This window comes from Ptychodera flava, chromosome 2, assembly GCF_041260155.1.
Source record: "Ptychodera flava strain L36383 chromosome 2, AS_Pfla_20210202, whole genome shotgun sequence".
NCBI lineage: Eukaryota > Metazoa > Hemichordata > Enteropneusta > Ptychoderidae > Ptychodera > Ptychodera flava.
The window spans coordinates 26,349,846-26,370,247 of NC_091929.1; the positions used below are offsets into that span (position 1 = coordinate 26,349,846).

Consider the following 20,402-nt stretch of genomic DNA (forward strand, 5'->3'; position numbering starts at 1 on the left):
GAACAGAATATATCAGAAGTATTAAATGGCGAGAATCAATCAAGAATCAATTCCTATCCACCTCGATATTTCTATTATAGGTAGCAAGCCATAAAACACAAAAGTATCCTATTAGACATAGGATACCTTTGTGTACTTCAAAGACCCAGACATGCATAATGAGTAGGAAACCAGATATTAAACATATGGCTTGCTACCAGTAATAGGAATATCGAGGTGGATAGGAATCTCTTCAAATTTAAAATTGACAGTCTGTCAACGAAAACAATTTGGTGATTGCGATGTAGTAGAAAAATTGCGATTGTTTTCTCTGAACGCGTGACGTCGTGGAGTCATCGGGTTCACTTCATGCGCAAATGTATCAAAAGATCAGATGCGAAGACAGCATACTACTGCGATCATCTCACTCAAAGGGTCTCACACGGAAAGTATCACTCCACTGCTTTCGGTTAAACAGTGAAATGAATTTATTTCACAAAGCAGTGGAATGTTACTGTTCAAGGGTGATCAAATCTCTTCATCTTTTGTTCTATTGACTTGTCAAAACAAATCACAGGGGGCAGGTAAAAGTTTCCTGGGGTGGGTAGGAGGGTTTTTTGGTGCAACGGTTTACCTTATTTGATTTTATTAATTTTGACTGTGATATTTCAAATAAACAGTTCATCTCCAAACCGTCTGACTGTGTTTTCAATACCTACGATTCCTTATCTCCTCTTCAACCAGTGCACATACCACTCTAATTGCTCCGCAAACATTGCCAAATTATTAATGACTGTGCGTATCAGCGGATTAGCTTATTAAGTCAACACCACAGCCGTCCCACACGTAGTAAAATAAGGAAAGGGTCGAAGATCTTAGACACAGTGTCACAAATAATGCAAATCTGAGCAGATATAGAAGTCAATCGATACCGATGAACTGTTACATGCCAAAGTACGCCGTCTAAAATGGTCATCTTGAGCCAGAAAACCAACCTACATTTTTGAGTCGGTCATGGTCCGATGTCGTCCGTAAGAGCGGAAGTCGGAGGTAGAACCTTTTGACCTCGAATTTGTTTATTTCCAGTGTATTTCCAGGCAAGCAGTAAACATTTCACATGACCATGATCACCGTCCAACTACAAATTAATGTTGTTTTATTTGCAAATAAAATAAATAAGAGCAACAACCAGATTGCAAAGTTCTGAGTGATCATCTTCCAATCCGTGGATACTGTCTTAGCGATGATCTCGGCAAGTCAACGAAATCTCGCAAAAAAATATGAAAATCCAATTATCCTAAATTAGTTCCAATCGTGTTACTGTACTTGACTCAGACATACGAAACATGGAGATGAACACCTGTAAAATGCGGAAATATTTGATCGTAGTGCTCAGAGATATTACTAGAGATCTAAACTGAATGTGAATCTGATGCTTATTATTGAGTCGCTGATTTTCAAATGATGCTCTTATACAAGACTATGATAATCCCAGGGAATTGATAGAAGAGTCTTAAAAATAAACAGGCGCACACACGTTTATCTCCAGTTGAAATAAAATAGGCAAGTTTCAAATACACAAATAATGTTTATGAGTCACAGTTTATAAAAAAGGAAAATTTCAATATCATATTTTCTTCTTTATCCATTGGTGTATTTGTGTATGAATATTTCAAATGACAACTATCTGATACTACATACTGTAACAGGTTTGACTTTGTGCAGCATTAAAGACCCATATACACTTTGACCATCAAATGCAACAATAAGCAAAGGTAGCTACATCCCAGAGATAATTTTATATCACTTCAAAGGGAAAGACATATAAAAAAACACTATGATGTGTAGAACTTGATACATGCAGAATACCATATATCAAAACATATAGTTTGCTCTTCCACAGTCATACTGGTATGATGCACACACCAAAGTAGGTATCTTATCTATATGGATCAAAAATGAATGAAAAGTGTTTTTCTTTCACATTTCACTCCCTTCATCCTATACAGCACAAAAAGATAATTTAACGATTTTAATTTTCCGAGTAAACAAAAAGAAAAGAGGGACAGCTGAGTTGATGCATAGGTTAACCCTTTGAGTGCTGTCATTTTTCCTGCCAAAATTCAGTGCCACATTTTACCAATTTTTATGAATTTTTCTGTATTTGATTCGACAATTTTGGAGCAAATAGACATTGCATTTTGATTGCTACAGTTTATATCAAAATTTTGGCAAAAATCTGAAAAAAATTTGACTGGCGTATATTTTGTAAAGGGGACAAAAATTGACTTTGGCACTCAAAGGGTCAACATATCAGTAAGTAGTACACATCCTGCCAGACAAGCTGCTGGTCACTTGGCATTTGTCTAAACTTTGCTCAGACATGCACAGTTGGTGATCACCCTGACACCTCAACCAGTCTGCTGATGTTTTTTCCTTCAATTTACTCTGTAAGGCCAAGAAAAATAAAAAGTTTGTTTCTCATCCTGGACATATTGCAAAAATGATGCAGTGACGCCGGTTTTTTTCTCTCAATTTTTTTATATTCTTCAATCAACACGACCGCGTAAAAAAACATGAAAACAACTTAGGAATGCACGTTGAGATAAATGCACAGCAGTGTTGCTTTAGTACTTTTGTATACACTGTAGCAATATTTCTGCAGTTTGAATTTAGTGCAGCAATGCACAGTTATGACAGCTTAATATGGCAGTGACATATGTGTACAGTTCTGAATGAAATTTTAGTGTCAGTTATTTTGTTTACTGTACTGTTTCATACAGCACTGTGTTATGCACTATTGTCGCACATTTTTTCATTTATTTACTAATTTATTTATTTTTTCATTTTTCCTCAGCAGAAAAAAAAGATTGACGCTGCAGGTCTGAATTAACGCATGCAAGGATGAGAAAGAAACTTTTTGTTTTTTTGGCCTTATGATGTCGATGAGCAAACAGACTCAGGGAAAGTCTAGAATCCTGCTGATGCAATAAAAACTTTAACCTTTTATAATTTTTTCAGGATGTCTGCAGTATGCAGCAACATAGCTTGACATATAGCAAAAGAATTCTTGGTCATTGCAGGGTTCAAAATAACATTTGACCCACTATCCTAAGTCTGGTAAATTTCCAGAAGGACGAGTAACATTATGTTACAGGTAGTCAGACAGATAGTAATTTTTCAAGAGGTACCTTTTGGATGAAATAAAAAAAATGCTCGTAAATGCTTGCACAGACAGGACCAGTAAATCTCTTTGAAGGACCGCGACATCAGCAATTTTACCAGTCTGATCAGACAGTGTGATGCATTGAATCCTGCGTCAGTTCAATCTAGCACTTGTCTGTGAGTGTGGTTATATGCCAAGGGACAAGATAAATTGCAGTAAAGCCAAGTCTGGTACCATAGCGTGCCCTTCAGTCTCCATGTTGATCTAGAATGTATTGATAAGCATGTGGTGGCTTTCTGAAGAATACAACCAGTGCTGTCTGACCAGAATGTATATAAGCTTTGATATCTTTACTATGTGTCAATGTGACAACAAAAAATGCACCTTACACAATTATGAACAGTGCTGATAAGCTGAATACTGTGAACTTGTTTTAACATTTTGAGTGCCAAAGTCTATTTTTGTCCCTTTTATGTAAAATAATACCAAGTCAATTTTTCTCAGATTTTTGCCAAAAGTTTGAGAAAAAACTGTAGCTAATGAAATGTGATGTCCATTTGGTCCAAAATTATCAAAAAATTACAGAAAAATTTATAAAAATTGGTTAAATTTTGCAATTAAATTTTGGCGGGAGAAAATTACAGCACTCAAAGGGTTAATGAGTAGATCAATGAAGATGGTTGAAACACCAAACATTATTGCTAAAGAGATCTGACTTAACCTTTTCATCCCAATTATCTGTAAACATGTCAACACCTACCATTGATAACAATATGTCTGGGCAAAACTAGGGCGGTGAAAGGGTTAAGGTTTACTACTCTTCTACATGATAGATAACACAGGTACAAAATCTCCGGTTGTTGGAGAGACCCACTTTTGTGGTGTAAAGTTCAGAGGTCAAAGTTCAGATGTAGGCAATAAAGAGTTATCATACTGATCTAATTCCGACAACTCTAAGCATAGACCCTCGTTTTTCTCGAGGGTCTATGCTCTAAATAACGTCCTTGACACCTTGATATAGCCAGGGGACTGCCATTTTCAAAGTTCTCCTTTGGCTCAGTGACAGAAATACCAGTCATGTCATGAAAACATCAATTCCAATATGTTGCGGCAGTATTTCGGCTCTCATTTAAAATAAACAGGACACGGCTTTCCATCCTTACGGCAATATGTAGCAGACAAATCCTCTAGTTCTATCAATAACACAGGTGTCAGCTACTGAGCTGTGTCTATAAGACTCTGAAGAGACACCGGAGTCCATTTTTGTCCTTGCTGTTGAAAAATTACGCCGTGTTCGATGTACATTGTGTGATTCCCAAAATTGTACAACATTTTGCCGTTGTAGCGTCTGTTGGCTGGTGCAAATAAAATGCCATTTTCTTGCGCCTGAAAAAGAACACAGAAAATAGGTGTAAATTTCATAGCTGCAGATTTGTAAATTTTGTAGCAGATTTATCAGGTCCGAGTCTACTGAGAACTAACTTGAGATCACCTTGCATGTAATGATTATCTAATTAAGGTAGTATGCATCTCAAGAGAGATATTCAGACTCAAAATTTTCTATACTTTTCTAGTCTAGTCTTGTGAGGGCTCATTTTTAAGCTCTTGGAGATGGTAAAGTATGAATACCATTTTAGTTTTTTTGCAAATTGAAAATTTTAATTTCCCTTCCATAGAGTTAACACAGGCATGGCGGCCATTTTGAATTTCAAATACAGGTAAATGTTGGATATTTTGTTCCTCTGGTGTCGACATTTGCATCGTCACCCCTGATTTTTTATTCATGATTTAGTAAGAGGATAGTTTAAAGTTTCATTGCCGAAAGTTTGAGCGAAAGTTTAAGTCTTTCAGTTTCGAGGCGCATACAACAGTGACGCAGCCAGGAATTTTAAACCACAGGACACTCTGCCCCCCTACCGTTTATTTTTGGGGACATTTTGCACATTTTGGGGACATCATGCGGCACTTGTTAATCAAATTTTGTATCATTTTGTAGCAAATTAGTTTACAAAACAAAATTTAAGCTACCGGGGACCTCTTCACTATGCTTGAATTTCAGGCAAGTAATTGTTGCAGTTAGTATACCGTATCTGTCACCAATCAGAGCGCTAAGTCGGACTACAAGCAAGTTATAATATCAAGTGCAGCGTTTTTAATTACTTCTATTCACAGTGCTGAAAGTACGAAAATTGAGCCTCAAAGTAATCATACAAAACAAAGGTTATCGTCAGTATCAGATATTACTTCCAGACTACACCTGACACAGTCGACTCATGCATGCGCCCGAGGTGACCCACAGTATGCGAGAATGCGGGACAATGGTTCGATTTTGGGGTCATTGTCGCAAGGGCGCATCCTGGCTGCAACACTGCATACAACCGTAAGTTCTACACCACCACTACTTTGTACAGTACATTTCCATGTTACACGGCCATAGAAATAAATTTTCCTGTGGACTCAAAAAGGACAGACAATGAAATCATAGCCATGTTAGCTGTGTAGAAAATTTTTTTTACAGACAAATAATAGATACGGGCGGAAGCGTCTCTGAAAAAAGTTCTTTTATCATTCTCTGGACAAAAAGAAAGGTCAGGTGAGTTCTGTATGGACAAAACACAAAATACTCCTTTCTACACACTAATATCCGCTAAGAAAGTCATCAATTTTCCAAAGATGTCAGCGCTACAACTGCTGTATGAACAAACAGACCAGAATTGAGGACACATGGCAAATAACAGAGATTTTGAAATTCAAAATAGCAAATTGATGAGAAGGGGCTACACTATATTTCAAAGTATTATACAATGTCATTCTCTTTGCTGTATCGCACTTTCAGAAAGATTTTGCAAAAGACAAAGCAAAGACTTCAAAGCGAAATCCCGTTGTAGATGAAACCTTATTTGCATAAACATTCTGACACTCTTGTCTTGCATGGTGACAATGTTCTTGATAGCACAACACATGCAAGGCATGTCACGATCCTATCACACTGGTCTTGTCAAACTATTGAAGTACTTGCTGTGTACACAAGACTTTGGACAAACATCTACTTCAAAGACTTGGTGAAAGCTCATGAGAACCCATCGAATATGGCACACATACCCCACTCACTTCCAAAAGATATTTTACTGCTTCAAACTTTGATTGCGTGGAAATTCTTGGCAAGTGGAAATGTAACATTATTCAGTATATAAAGCTTGAAAACAAAATATTGCAAGTTTAAGGTAGTATGCACCTCAAAATTGAAAGACGTAAAATTTTGTTCAAATTTTCCTCAAGCAAACTTACAACCACTCTCTTTACAGAATCAAAATGAAAATCGAGGATTACTACGCAAATTTTGGTGTTAAGGAAACAAATTACCTTAAATTTACAGACATTTGAAATTCAAAAATGGCCACCAATTCTACAGACAATAACTTAATTTTTCATTTTCACAAAAATAAGCCCGTGAAAACTTTATTCATTCCAAGAGCTTCAAAATAACAAGAGCTCCAAAATAAGCCCCCACAAGTGGTATTGTAGAAGTTTGAGAGTCAGAATATCTGTCCCTAGGGTGTGTTCTACCTTAATGGTAACATTTGATTTTTCTGATAAGTGTGCTCCACTTGAATTTCTGATTAGACTTTTTCTAAATTAAAATGACATACACGTGACAAATTTCTATTTTTACAACATTGATTCGAGTTAGCATGACTGTCTGGGAATTTATCAATATGAAATGTATATCACAAAGAAAACATAAAGAGACACTGAAATGGAAAATATTTCTGTACCTTCTTTTCAACCAGGTCTTTGAAGCTTGTTGGTACTGTTATCCTCCGTACTGGGCTCTGTGAAAAAAGTCATACAAAATTTCATAAACTGAAATATGTTGAGATTGATACAAAATTTCATAAACTAAAATATGTTTTTCAAAGCTTGTCAAATGTACACAGGTTATCTACTATGCTGCGCCGTGCTATCCTGACACCTCTTAACACTTTGAGTGCCATATTTTTTCCCACCAAAATTTTTGTGCAACATTTTACCAATTTTTGTGAACTTTTATGTAATTTTTTTGATAATTTTGGACCAAATGAACACAACATTTCATTGGCCACAGTTTTTTATCAAAATTTTGGCAAAAATCTGACAAAAATTGCCTGAGGTATATTTTATAAGGGAGACAAAAATTGACTTTGGAGTTCAAAGGGTTAATTTCTTTGAATAGTTTACATCCACTTGCAATTATGCCTTGAAAAACCATGAGCATAAGAACAATGGATGCATGTACCTTTACCAACAGTTTATCCAACTAAGTGTTGCACAAAAACCGTGCATATATTTGACCCAGGTTTTAGACAAATTAAATGAAACCATGGCGATAATGAATTAATGGTCATGACCATTATTCATTTTCGCAATGGTTTCGCTTATCGTGTTTAAAATCGAGGTCGAATATATGCATGGTCACCCATTCATTTAGTATCTTTCAACATGTCAATCAATATAATTAGTATCTCATTTCAAACAAAATTCATGAAAAATGGCCGACTTTGTCCTTTTAACACCTTAATGCTAGAAGAGAATTTTGTGATGATTTGCTTGGACTTACTTCAGTACGTTGTGGTCTGTCTTGTTGCATAGCTTCCACTGGGTCAGGTCTTTGCATGTACGGAGGCATGTTTCCAGGATGGAAGTTACCAGTTACTGAACGATTCATTATCTCCAGGGCTTGGTTGATTTGATCTGTAGCATGGGGAATTAAACAAGAGGTAACTCAGAAACTGTGGAAAATTTTGATAGCATTTGCCATGTCCATGTTTTAGCATTTAGAAGTCATTTATTTTACAATGTTTCACGATGTTCTATTCACAGTGTTGATGCCCATATGTTCAGCCATTGTCATTAGGTAGAATGAGCCTCGGGGATAGATATTTGAACTTTCAGATTTTTACAATTCTTTTCTGATCTACCACTTGTTGGTGTTCATTTTAAAGCTCTTGAAGTAGGAAAAATCTTCATCATGTTGGGTTTTCGAAAATCAAAAATTCTATTTTTTCCATAGAGTTAATACAGGGATGGCAGCCATTTTGAATTTCAAATATCGGTAAATGTTAGGTAATTTGTTTCTGTGGTATCAAACTTTGCACGGTGACCCCTGATTTTTATTGTTGATTTGGTAAGAGAATGGTCAAAAGTTTCATTAAGAAAAGTCTGAGCACTGAGTGACTTTATGTAAATATTCCATGTTTTCTTGATATCACAAAAAGTCAAAAAAGAGAAACTTTGTCCCCGTAAAGGTGGTATTCTCCCAAATACAACTTTATCATTGAATTGTACACATACTTTATAGGCTATCAAAATATATCTTAACCCTTTGAGTGCTGTAATTTTTCCCACCAAAATTTTGATGCAGCATTTTACCAATTTTTATGAATATTTCTGAAAATATTTGATAATTTTGGACCAAATGGACAATACATTTCATTCGCTTCAGTTTTTTACCAACATTTGGGCAAAAATCTGACAAAAATTAACAAGGGTATATTTTTTAAAACCGACAAAAAATTACTTTGGCGCTGAAAGGGTTACCACACACATAGCATGCTTAAAGGTATACAGTCACCTGTAATCTAAATATGCCAATATATGGTCAAAGGGGAGTTCCTTGGTATTCAAAATGCCCATGTGAGGGCGCTGTTTTTTTAAAAGCGGCCACCCGCTTAAAATCTGTGATTGGTTAGATTTTCTCTTTCCATGGTAACTGTGGCAAAATTGGAACAGATGACCTTTAAAGTAAGTAATGGGAAATAATTTATGTAGAGATAAACAGGACTCGTTCTGAGGAATGGTAGTAAGCTCATTTGAGCAGTGTTTGTTTACTCTGGTTTACCTTTGATGGCTGGAATGGCCAGAAGTTCGTCTGAAAACATGGATTTCCATCCTTTGTACCATTTCAGGACTTCATCGTAGTTTGGGTTGTTAGTCAACCAGCTGCACAATACATTCAGCCATTTTGGAAAGAACTGTTTCGCCAGCAGTGAAGCCAGCGTTGACTTGGGTAGCATGTTTTCCCACGACATCACCCAGTTGAATGGATCTACACATTGGAGGAAAGAATATCATGTAACTTATATCATTCAACAACCAACTGCAAACACTGTGGAATTACTTACAGGCAGAAAAAATCACACTATCAGCTTTTTACGAAAAAATAAAACATCAGAACTTAAGATAGAACGCGCCTCGGGGACAGACAGTCAGACTCAAATTTCTACAATTCTTTTCTGATCTACCACTTGTGGGGGCTCCTTTTAAAGGTCTTGGAGAAAGAAAAACTTTCACTGTCTTAGTTTTCAAAAAATGTAAAATTTAGTTTTCCCTCCATAGAGTTAGTTAACTCAGGAATTGCAGCCATTTTGAATTTGAAATATCGCAAAATGTTGGGTAATTTGTTTCGCTAGTAGTTCCAAATTTTGCACAGTGACCCTAAATTTTTATTGTTGATTTGGTAAAAGAATGGTTGAAAGTTTCATACAGGAAAGTTACAGCAAAAGTTTAAGTCTTTCATGTTGATATAGGCTTATCATGAGCAATACATCTGCAATCTTGCTGCTGAAATATATTTCCTATACACCTTACATGTACCCCATCATTCAACAAGCAAGGAGCTAATTTACAGGACAAGGTACCCATCTTCAACTCTCCAATTGTACAATGAGCAGTAGAGACCTTGCTTAAGGGCACCACACTATATATATATGGTATAGTCGCATCCTCAACACCAACTCGCCACTCTATTGATTGCCAGTCTGGTACCCTTCCAAATGAGCTCTAACCCTTGCTGTTAAGTTTTAACAGAGCTCAGATAGTGTCTACTGCATGGCATGATCCTAATGACGTTCAAAAGTTTTACAAGGACCAATGCCGTAAGAATAGTATATAAGAGCAATCAAAATATTCGATATGATTGTAAAAAGATACACAATATTAAACATCATGAAAGAATGAAAACTCATTTACATTGAAATATTCTCTCTTACCAAGTTGTTGCTGATAAGGGTTGATGACAAATTCCTGTAGACACACGGCAAGTTTGGGTACAATATGGCGGACAAGAAACGCATCCATTGTTCCTGGGGAGAAGACTTGTTTCCATGGTTGCAAGATTGTCTTGGCCGATATATCACTAGGGTGCCAGTTATTGAGTGCATTTCCTAGCTTGTTTCTGATTGGTGGATACAGCGGTTCAAGTCTCTGACCTGAGAGGGCAAATCAGAGCATGTACAATCAGGCTTTTTTCAAATGATGTCATAATTTGCAATAAATAAACATTTGTCCGCACATTAAGATTACATTTTTGGAAATTATTTGTTCAAAAATGGCAAAAATACGACCAAATACATGACTGCTAGTGTTAAAATTAAATTTAAAAAGACAAATTAACAGCTCAGACTACAAGCTTCAACAACAGCTATGCATGCAACACTGACAAAATCTGTTTCACAACACTGCTGTCTCATAGCCTACAACACTAAATCACCATTTCACACTCATCAGGTTTGAACACTACAACTTCAAGTTGTTTGGCAGCAATGCAGACAGTTCAGTCAGTGTTTTTCATTCTGTCATTCTGTCAAGGCATTCTATAGAGATGCATTCCTCAAATAATATCAGTAAACACTGACATACTAAGCATGACAAGCCTTGTCCTCTTACATTAATAATCTACAAAAGTGGTGCCTCCAACTGCATTCTTCATCTCATGGCACAAAGAAAAGAGGTTATAAACTACGCCTTTGAGGGCGCTCTTCAAATATTTACAGTTTGTCATAAAGCTTTTAAGACTGTTACATTCATTCAATAAAGAGTGAGTAATAATTTGATCATTTTGATTTAATCATTCCTTTCCCTGGATAAAATGTCAAGTGCAAGGAGTGTTGACATTAGACAGAAATTAAATACAAAGTTGTATTACTGTAGATGACTGCGGAAAGTAAAAATATTGTCCTTTTCTTTATAATTGCTTGTGCAATAGGTAGCAGTGAATAGACAAGAGATTTGATGAGAAAAAGCAGAGTTTCCATCTAACTGTTTGAGATGCATAACCTTTCATTTTTTTGAGCTCAGAGTGTGTTATGACAAATTTCAGCCATCAAAGATGTAGGAAGCTGATTAAAACTGAAGAAAAATCATTTCCTTGGAGCAAAGATTCTAAAATATGCCTTAACAAGTGACTTTTAAAATGGCTGAAAAAATTTGGGTTGCTGACTGAAATTATTACAAAATTAAGTTTTTCTGACACAGGTGACAAGAACAGAAATTTACAGATATGACATTTTCGCACTAATATGACTCCGTCTGTAGAATTTTTCACTTACCCATGAGCGGTAACCATGGATGCAGCCATGAGTCAATTCTCTGAGTGTCTGTTAAGGGATTCCAGTTCTGAACTTCAGTCTGTAACTTTGGAAAGATCAGCTGATCAAAGATGTTGTTGCTGACCCACAGGGGCAACAATGGCAACCAATTTTCTATCACCTCTGTGAAAGAAAAGAGAAAATTAATTTATATACTGTTCTGAAGTCTGGGATTTGAAGGATAAATGATAGTTATCACCAAAAGATTTTATAGTAGGAAATGACAGTCGTGTGCCATCTTATCTTGATGAACTCTTGATTAGACGCAGTATCTGTCACAGCTTGTGGTCATATTCCATGGGATAATTAAATTCCATCAAGCCATTGGTTAGACTGGAAGATCCGTCGTCGAGGGCTCAAGGGTTGCTCATAAATCAGGATTATTTCTGTTTCTCATGAATGAAAGTTTGAGCAAAGTTTGTCTTTCACTGTCGAGGCGCCTACTTCATGACGAAAAACCTTTGTTAGTATAATTTGCATATATGAATACTTATGATGTGGTTATGTCTCTGCTACACTGACATCAAACCTACCTATCAATGGATCACAATTCCGGGGATTCCACGCCTGGACGGCTTTCCGGATGTACGGCATCCATACTTCCCAAACCATTCTGTCATACATCGTCATGGTTTGCGCACCTTCTCTGGCAATGGCGTTGTCATGGTTATCGATCAAATCCTTCCACTTTTTAAGAATATCTATTCCAAATATACTGTCTTGCAGTGGGTCCCAGCAAACAAAAAACTCATACATCTGAGAAAGAGGGATGATTCATGTGTCAGTTGCTATGGTTACACACAAGATACAAATATTCAAAGGAGATATATTCAAATTTGGCAAACATCCAATGACATTGGGTTATGTACGATATAACTGTGTATTAATTTCAGTTAAAGGATATCTGATATCAGAAATCAGGTTGTTGTATTTTTGTCACGTGCACAGGCTGTGTGACAGTAGCTTCAGAATTCAGTAATCAAATGTGGACATACTTGCTAAAAATATACAGACAAACTTTGTATTTGAAAGTTTGACAGTACTGTTACACAGATTGCAAACACAAAAACATGGACAAGGAAATGAACTCAGTAGTCTTTCTGTGTTGTACTGTGTCTATTTCTGATTCATCCGGTACACAATAAACCAATGTACGAAACAAATTTCTAAATATCTACATACAACACTCAGGACCCAATTTTAATCTGACCATTTTACTCATCAATCGTACTGAATGTGGTACTGCATCAAGCTTTCAAAAACACATCATTATCAAAAGTCAATATATCAAATGGTACAAATCAGGGATCCTTTTTGTCAAACGTCGATAGTTCTACTCCAGAATAAAAAGGACAAGCAGTGTTTTACACACTCAGTACAACCCAAAGGAACACCTGATGATGGTACAAACAAATGCATATGAGCAAACGGAAACAGGAATGCACGCATTTCTTTGCGTGGTTGTGCACCTGGTTTTGTTTATACTGTGATCAGAGACACTTTAAGGTGAAGTACTACGAATTACGTCAAAATTAGGTTGTGGTGTCATTTTCTTGAAACTTTGCACAAATATTTTTGGAAGTTGTGCAAGTGCAAAAATGAAATAAAACATGGGGTCACCACGCTTGTTTCCATGGAAACAGACGTTAAAATGGCGTCGTTAGAAATAAATAAAAATGATATAATTCACTTAAACTAAAGAAAGCAATTATAAAACACTTAGCAAATGAGTTAATTTTAATAAATACCAAGAATTAAGGTCCATATCTATCGAATGTATAGTTTTCATGATGTTTGTAAAGAAATTTTAACATAAGTATCGATTACAAAATGACGATATCGAAATTATATCACTACATAATTTTCGAACTTTCTTCCTGTCGCTTTGAATGGTGTCATTTTGACCAAACTTGGCGAATAAAATCCTGACATAATACCATTTAGTTTACACTTTTAATAAAAGGGTGTCACCACGCTACTTTTTACAATATCTCCAGGTGAATGGGTAATATGCGCCATGTAAATTGGTACTAAATGTTAATTTTTCGCTCATATTGAATAAAAACCAGCTTCCTAGGGGGTCAAAATATGACAAGGTTATAGGTCACATGAATTTCTAAGAGACTGGGTCAAAAAATTAGGTAAAAGCGCAATTTCATCAATGACAGGTGATGTTAAATACATGCGCTACAAAATAACCCATTTGCGGCAGGCTGGAGTTAAATCTGCGCAGAAATGTTCTAAAGCGTGTGCGCGTCCGAATTCGTCGGCCTTTACCTTACAGATACTGTACGATGCACATTAAATTATATCTAGACATTATATACTTTACCAATGGAAAAACTGTCGGTATGATGAGATTTGATAATTCATAAAGTCTATATTCTTCATAAAAGTCATCTTGCAACATTTTGAAGAATTCCTCCGCGTCTTCTAGCTCCCATGGACACATGCTGTCTGGTTCTTGTCTCTCTTCATATCTGTAACGGAACACAATTGTCCAATAAACAGTGAGTGGCCATGTGGGGGCGCTACACCACACTCACTGATTCCATATTTACATGAACTACATGGTCATACAAATTCAAGATCTTGTATCCACTTTCAACATTTCATCATTTTACAATCCAATTCCAGAAAATTTCTGTGTATATGCCATGGATTACCTCAAAGCTAAAACCATTTATGCAATCCGTAGAAGTCAGCAATATCTCTGAGTGATAGATTCGTTAATAAAACACATATCAATCACTACTTACTTTGCAATCATATTCATAATTTCTGTCATTCTGCTGATCTGTTTGGATTCATTGTCAAGTACACCCTTCAGTTTCTCTTCCTCGTGTTTGAGATTGACAATGGTATCCTCTTCGTGATGTAGCCTGGAATTTGGAAAAAGAAAAATCAGGATTATTTGAGGTGAAGTTGAGGCAGACTGGCCTACTGAACTGTCCGGCAAAGGGGTTAATTTATATAACAATGCATAATTTGCATATTCTTTTGTTGTGAAAATGAGTTCTGTTGTATTTAACATATGAGTAGATCATCAGTAAAACAGTGGGACGATCCAACACTCAAATTCCCATTGTGAAAGATCCAGACTGGTTTCATAAAGTTTCTAATCAACACTGAAGTTTCAACTCTGAAACTCTTTTAAAATTGTAAGGAGTAATACCATGAGCACATTAAAACATACAATTGGAAATTTCGGGAAACTTACTGTTTATCATTTTTGATAATTTCTTGTTCGGACATGTCCACCAGCAAGTCTAGATTATGCATCAACTCTGGCATAGTGAACGCTGTTTGGTCCAGAGTGACAGGCGTGACTGGTTCCGTTTCTTCACCAGGTCTGCTGTGTTTCTGACTGATCTGATCGTATCCGGACAACACCCTCTTCTCCTTTCCAGTCAAGTCAATCACTTTCACTTGGGTCATGGCTTTGTCGGTCGGCCGGGACGATTTCTTCAATTTCACTTTTTCCTTCAGTTCATCAATCGTTTTGTAAGAATACTTGGGTTTCTGTTTAGCCTGTTGCAAACACAAACGGAAAATGGAATACTTGAAATTTACATTCTTTTAAACAAAACTATGCCTTCAGTTAATCTTCTACAAATAGCTAATGTACCTCACGTCTTTGATAGCAAACTTCTGTAAATTACACATACGTATACAGTGCTTTGGGTAAAACATCTTCCATTAATGAAAACATAGATGGTGAGACTTGAAATGATCTGTTCAGTGTACCTCAGGTCCTTTCTTCCATTGTGATAATTGATTTCTGAATTCCTCGTCTTCTTCATCTTCTGAATCGACTTGTGGTTTCTGATTGGGTCGTTCTGGTCCGTGCGCACCGATGGCGCCCTTTCCTTTCCTCAGATGCGCCTCCACAGGTGTGATGATACCCTGTCCCTTTTTACCCAGACCTTTACCAGGCTGGTATCCCATCTGAAAGACAACAGGAAATAGAACTGTTACAGAGTTGGCGATTGTGAGGTCTGGCAGAGATCACCCTATTCATTGCGCAATGCCAAAAACTTACAAATAGCAGCAACAACTGAATTTGCAAAATCATAGTGGAGACCACTACGGTACATCCTTACCCTAGAATTCAACAATGCATTGTCCATGACATAGTCCCTACATGGTTGATGAATTTAGAAACAATTGATGGAAATGATAGTCATGTTGGATTGTGTCACAAAACCAATTTACATGCATATGTATTACATAGGTGGTAATCCTTGTACCAAGTTTGGAAGAAATCGCTCCTGGCATCTCTGAGAAATTTGCGTGAACAGGGGCACGCACAGACGCATGCACGGACATGGCCAAATCTATAAGTCCCATCTGACTTTGTCCGTTGGGACTAAAAAAGTAATTTACAGTCAGGATGTATACAAGTAAGACATATATCAGAACCAATTTGGAATTGTCATTGCAAACATTGTTTCATATAAGAAGAAGAATCAGACTGCGGTTTCTTTTCGATATGAACGTCGCAGTGATAAGTATTTTTACATTGTCAAAAATACTGGCATTAAACTACAATAAAATGGAGTGCAAGCTATATTTGGTATGTTTCATTATTTATCACTATATGTAACACATTATGCATTGCTGGAAGGGGGGGGGAGGGCAAATTGACAAACCTACCTGAAGCAGAAGCTTCTGACCAATACCTTTGGTATGTTTTTCCCAACTTCCAAACCCTTTATCCGAGGTATGCATTTTTCCTGAACCCTTCTGTTTGAAACCCAATCCACCCTGTGATTTGAATGGTTTCTTCTTGGTGCTTTTGAATTCCATGGGAACTTCAAAGGCTTCTTCTTCATTGCCCTGGAGATGAAAATTAATATTGTGTTAAAATCAGATTTTTATTTTTGTCGTGTTGATCACTGCAATGTATCATTCACAGTTCTTTATAGCTCGTCAGGTTGAGTGGCGATGTGAAACATAACAGTAGTTTGACATCGTCACACATCAGTATGCTGCAAATAAACGTTTTTCATGAATCTTATAGTGTTACTATCCACAGTGCACTCACATTCCACTAAAGAAGTATTCTTATGGCTGAAAAATGGTCATATGAATTGAAACAGAAGCAATCTTGACACGATCACATTGACACAAATTATTCAGCAAATTTTGTCCTTATCCTGCCAAGTTCATATGTCACCATCAGGCCAATATGGTTATAAAACTAGTGAAGCACATGTACCATATGATGCATTTTAACAAATTGGACATTTGAAGGCCCCTGAAAATATGTATACACTGTAAACATGATTTTTACTGGGGAAAGCTGCTACAAGAAACCAAATCAAGTAGGTAAAATATGGATGATGTTGGCTCAATACTGCTTTTTTTACTGACTTGGCAGATGGGGAAGTGATACTGTCTGGCAGGAAAAGGGTTAAATGTACAGGAATAATAAATTTTGACCCCATGTCCCTGTGCAGAGGTCCAACTGGACTACAGGGAATATTAGGAAGAGTTCAGTCCAATTTGTGGTGCTGATCCAATTTATCATCCTACTTTCCAAACCGTCAAACAACAGAAACTTCTGGAGAAAGCCACAAACTTACTTCTTCCATTTCCTGTTTCATCTCTTCACCAGTTTTCTTGAGACCTCCGCTGACAAACTCAAGCCCAGCGGAGAAATCTTTCCGTCTTCCTCCTCCCAGGCCCGCCCTCCCTCCTCCGTATTCATCGTCGCTGTCATCTCGAGGAGGGGCCCAAATACCTGGAAATTTGGAAAGAATTGAGTATAAGTAAGTGGCATTCATGTGCGAATGCAGCAACCAAGCTACGTTGCATGTAATGGTGTTCTGATTCAGGCAACTACAGAGTGTGAGTCCAACCTTGTGCTGATAATAAACTTAAGGTAGATCACCCCTCAGAGACAGATATTCGGACTCTCAAACTTTTACAATTCTTTTCTGATATACCACTTGTGGGGGTTCATTTTAAAGCTCTTGGTGTAAGAAAACATTTTGGCGACTTCATTTTTCAAAATTCGAAAATTGTATTATTCTCTATAGAGTTAACACAGGGATTGTGGCCATCTTGAATTTTAAATATCGGCAAATCTTGGGTTATTTGAAGGACTGCCTCCAAATATAGTAAGCACACTGTGTGACAATTGTGATAACATACTCAACCATACAATTTTCTTCCCTATTTTTGAATCCCGGTATCTTTAATTATGATGCTCATTGAGAAGTAGAGAATTTGTCATTTGCATCGTTGACTTCTGCAAAAGCCAGGTCATAAGGTTTATGGATGAAGCCTTTATACAAATATTTCCATAATTATGCACAAGGCGGAATAAAAGTAAAGCCTCAGTATTTAAGGATTTTCCTATCATTTGGATACACCTATATATGATACATAGGTTATAACTTTTGCGAATGTAAACAAATTATCTTTGTAATAAAATTTTGTAGACTTTATTGCAGATTACTGTAGGTTTGCATATATTAAACAAACTTTGCCAGGATTGTCAATGTCAGACAAGGATGATTGTAATTTTTCCCCTTACAGAGCAAGAAATCAGCAATAACTTTTCCGGAACTTTGTGAAAAATACATAGTTTTTGTCACTTTCCAGGTGCGTTTTTTTTTTTATTTGAACATTTAAGAAGACTACTTCCCGAAGAACTTACTATCAATTGTAAATTTGACGGTATATTTCTGACAGTTACATGCATATGTGACACTACATGGAAGTGTGTTAGCACCCCTCACCTACGGGTATTGGAGAGCATCTCCGTAGTAGTGCCAACTTCATGGTCATGTAGAGCCTAGATTCTATTCGTGCGCTTGCCTCCGTACCTCTGACCCACTGGGTCGGAGGTACGGAGGCAAGCGGACAAATAGAATCTAGGCTAGGTCATGTACAAACTTGAGAGCGTTGCTCACCATAAATGGCGTCACTCTTGGTTTGCCTATATCGTTTCCGATCGGGATTAAACTCGTTTAACAAATCGTAATCGGTTACTTCAAAGCTCTCCACTTCTTCTTCGGAATTGGAGTCGAATCTGTCCGCCATACTTCTTCAGTTTGTGTATGGCTCCTAGTATCACGACCAATCGATCTGTACTCTTCACAATCACAGAACAAGGTACACAGCGCCAGGCCCACAGGCAAGTCCCCCAAACAAAAAAAAATCTTGTTGTAAAAGCAAGATGCTGGTACAAATATTTCGCTGATCGAGTTTGAATCTGGTACAGTGATTCAATGATTCAAATTCAGCAGCAGATCAGTCTATTTAGACACTACGTTACGTAGTATCGACGACATGTATGATGTAGACGTTGTTTTGAACGTAAGTTCAGGGTCCCTCCAAACGCATAACGTGAAAGAAACGTTCCTGTGTGATTTACCCTTAACTGTCCTAAATTGACTTACAGCATCATGTGTTGAACTTGGTAGAGGGTTAATGTCTTACATTTAATCACGTAAGATCTGGCTGAATCGAATTATCGCGGGTTTAACACAGCTACCGATGGTCCCGAAGCTTTTTTCCCATGAAAGCCGCCATCTTTGTTTGATTCTACTGGGGCGCCCTCTATTAATACTGATTTCAGCACGTGAAGGACACAAGGGAGAGAAGGAGCTTTGGATCGCCATCGTCCCCTTTGGACTCTTTTTACTTTGCTAACGTTGACAACTTTCATCTTTTTTTTAGTTTTAAATGTTTGAAGTAAGTATAGAGATAATTCCACAGTCCTGAAACGTTAAAATAAACAGTTTAAGGCAGAATGCGTCCCGGGAACAGATATTCGGTCTCTCAAACTTCTGCAATTCTTTTCTGATCTACCACTTGTAGAGGCTCATTTTAAAGCTCTCTATGTAAGAAAAAATTTCACCGTGTTAGTTTTGCGAAAATAGAAATTTTTTTTTCTCTCCATACAATTAACACAAGGATGGCGGTCATTTTGAATTTCAAGTATCGGTAAACCTTTGGTAATTTGTTTCACCAGTAACAGAATTTGCAAGGTGACCCCAAATTTTTATTCTTGATTTTGAAAGAGAATGGTCGAAATATTTGCCTGGGAAAGTTTGAGCTAAAGTTTTTAAGTCTTTCACTTTCGAGGTGTATACTACCTTAACGTAAAAATAATTACAGTCTTTTCGGTTTGTAAACTATGCAAAAGCATAGTAGGAAGCAGAAGCGAGAAAAAATAACAGCGGATATTGTTATATCTGCTTTAAGACATATATGGTGCAGTGAGTAGTCAAGAAACACGGTATCGGAGAGAAATAGTTGTCCCTTTTTCAGTTTTTTAAATAGATCTTATACGATTACTTCATGCTCTTTGATTTTATGCAGCTCAAATTGTTTTGTGACAACTATTACCCTACTGTGGCATGGATTGAAAGATCCGTCGGTAGAGGGCGCTCTAGATAGCACCCAAAAGCAACGACCGCAACGTATCTTCTAATCTACTTGAGGCATGGAGCTGATTCAAACCGAAGCATTTTTCCAGTATTCAAGTTTTAAGTGAACTAAATTTCAAAAACGTTCCATCACTTTGAGACGTTGTCAGAAGAACTGGGTTGTGACCAAGGATTACAATGCACAAAGATGTATTTATCAAAAGCGAAGAGACAACCAGATCTGTCAGTATTTTTTCGCCGGCTCTAATGTACATAAAAAAATGTTGTTGTTGGTTTTTTTTCTAAATTATCTTGAATCCTAGCACGATGATAATACTTTTTCCAACAAGTACGTCTTTCCGTTTTAGTCATTTTACAATTTCACTTCAAAGTCTTAGTCAGTGTCTCAAACTAAGTCCTAGTTTTTACAATCGGTTTCCAAACACACAAAATACTCAAGAGATATTT

At 36.9% G+C, this 20,402-nt stretch overlaps 1 protein-coding gene across 1 annotated transcript; it reads right to left on the bottom strand.

Annotated features, from left to right (window-relative positions):
• Positions 1-1,106: 1,106 nt before the first annotated feature.
• Positions 1,107-19,370, bottom strand: LOC139117836 (tuftelin-interacting protein 11-like). The gene is made up of 14 exons (XM_070681078.1): positions 18,474-19,370; positions 17,139-17,296; positions 16,207-16,389; positions 15,298-15,498; positions 14,771-15,081; positions 14,310-14,432; positions 13,883-14,030; positions 12,084-12,306; positions 11,512-11,673; positions 10,174-10,392; positions 9,024-9,230; positions 7,743-7,876; positions 6,922-6,978; positions 1,107-4,531 (listed from the first exon to the last, which is right to left on the bottom strand). Exons 1-14 carry the CDS (start codon positions 18,601-18,603, stop codon positions 4,361-4,363), a joined length of 2,427 nt encoding a protein of 808 aa, XP_070537179.1. The 5' UTR covers positions 18,604-19,370; the 3' UTR covers positions 1,107-4,360.
• Positions 19,371-20,402: the final 1,032 nt, after the last annotated feature.

Excerpts from the sequence above, each read along its gene's own strand:
- LOC139117836 (XM_070681078.1), bottom strand. The coding sequence starts at position 18,603 with ATGGCGGACAGATTCGACTCCAATTCCGAAGAAGAAGTGGAGAGCTTT. Across the intron at positions 14,031-14,309 it reads ATTATGAATATGATTGCAAA|ATATGAAGAGAGACAAGAAC; the intron begins GTAAGTAGTGAT and ends GTTCCGTTACAG. Across the intron at positions 9,231-10,173 it reads CCCTTATCAGCAACAACTTG|ATCCATTCAACTGGGTGATG; the intron begins GTAAGAGAGAAT and ends TCCAATGTGTAG.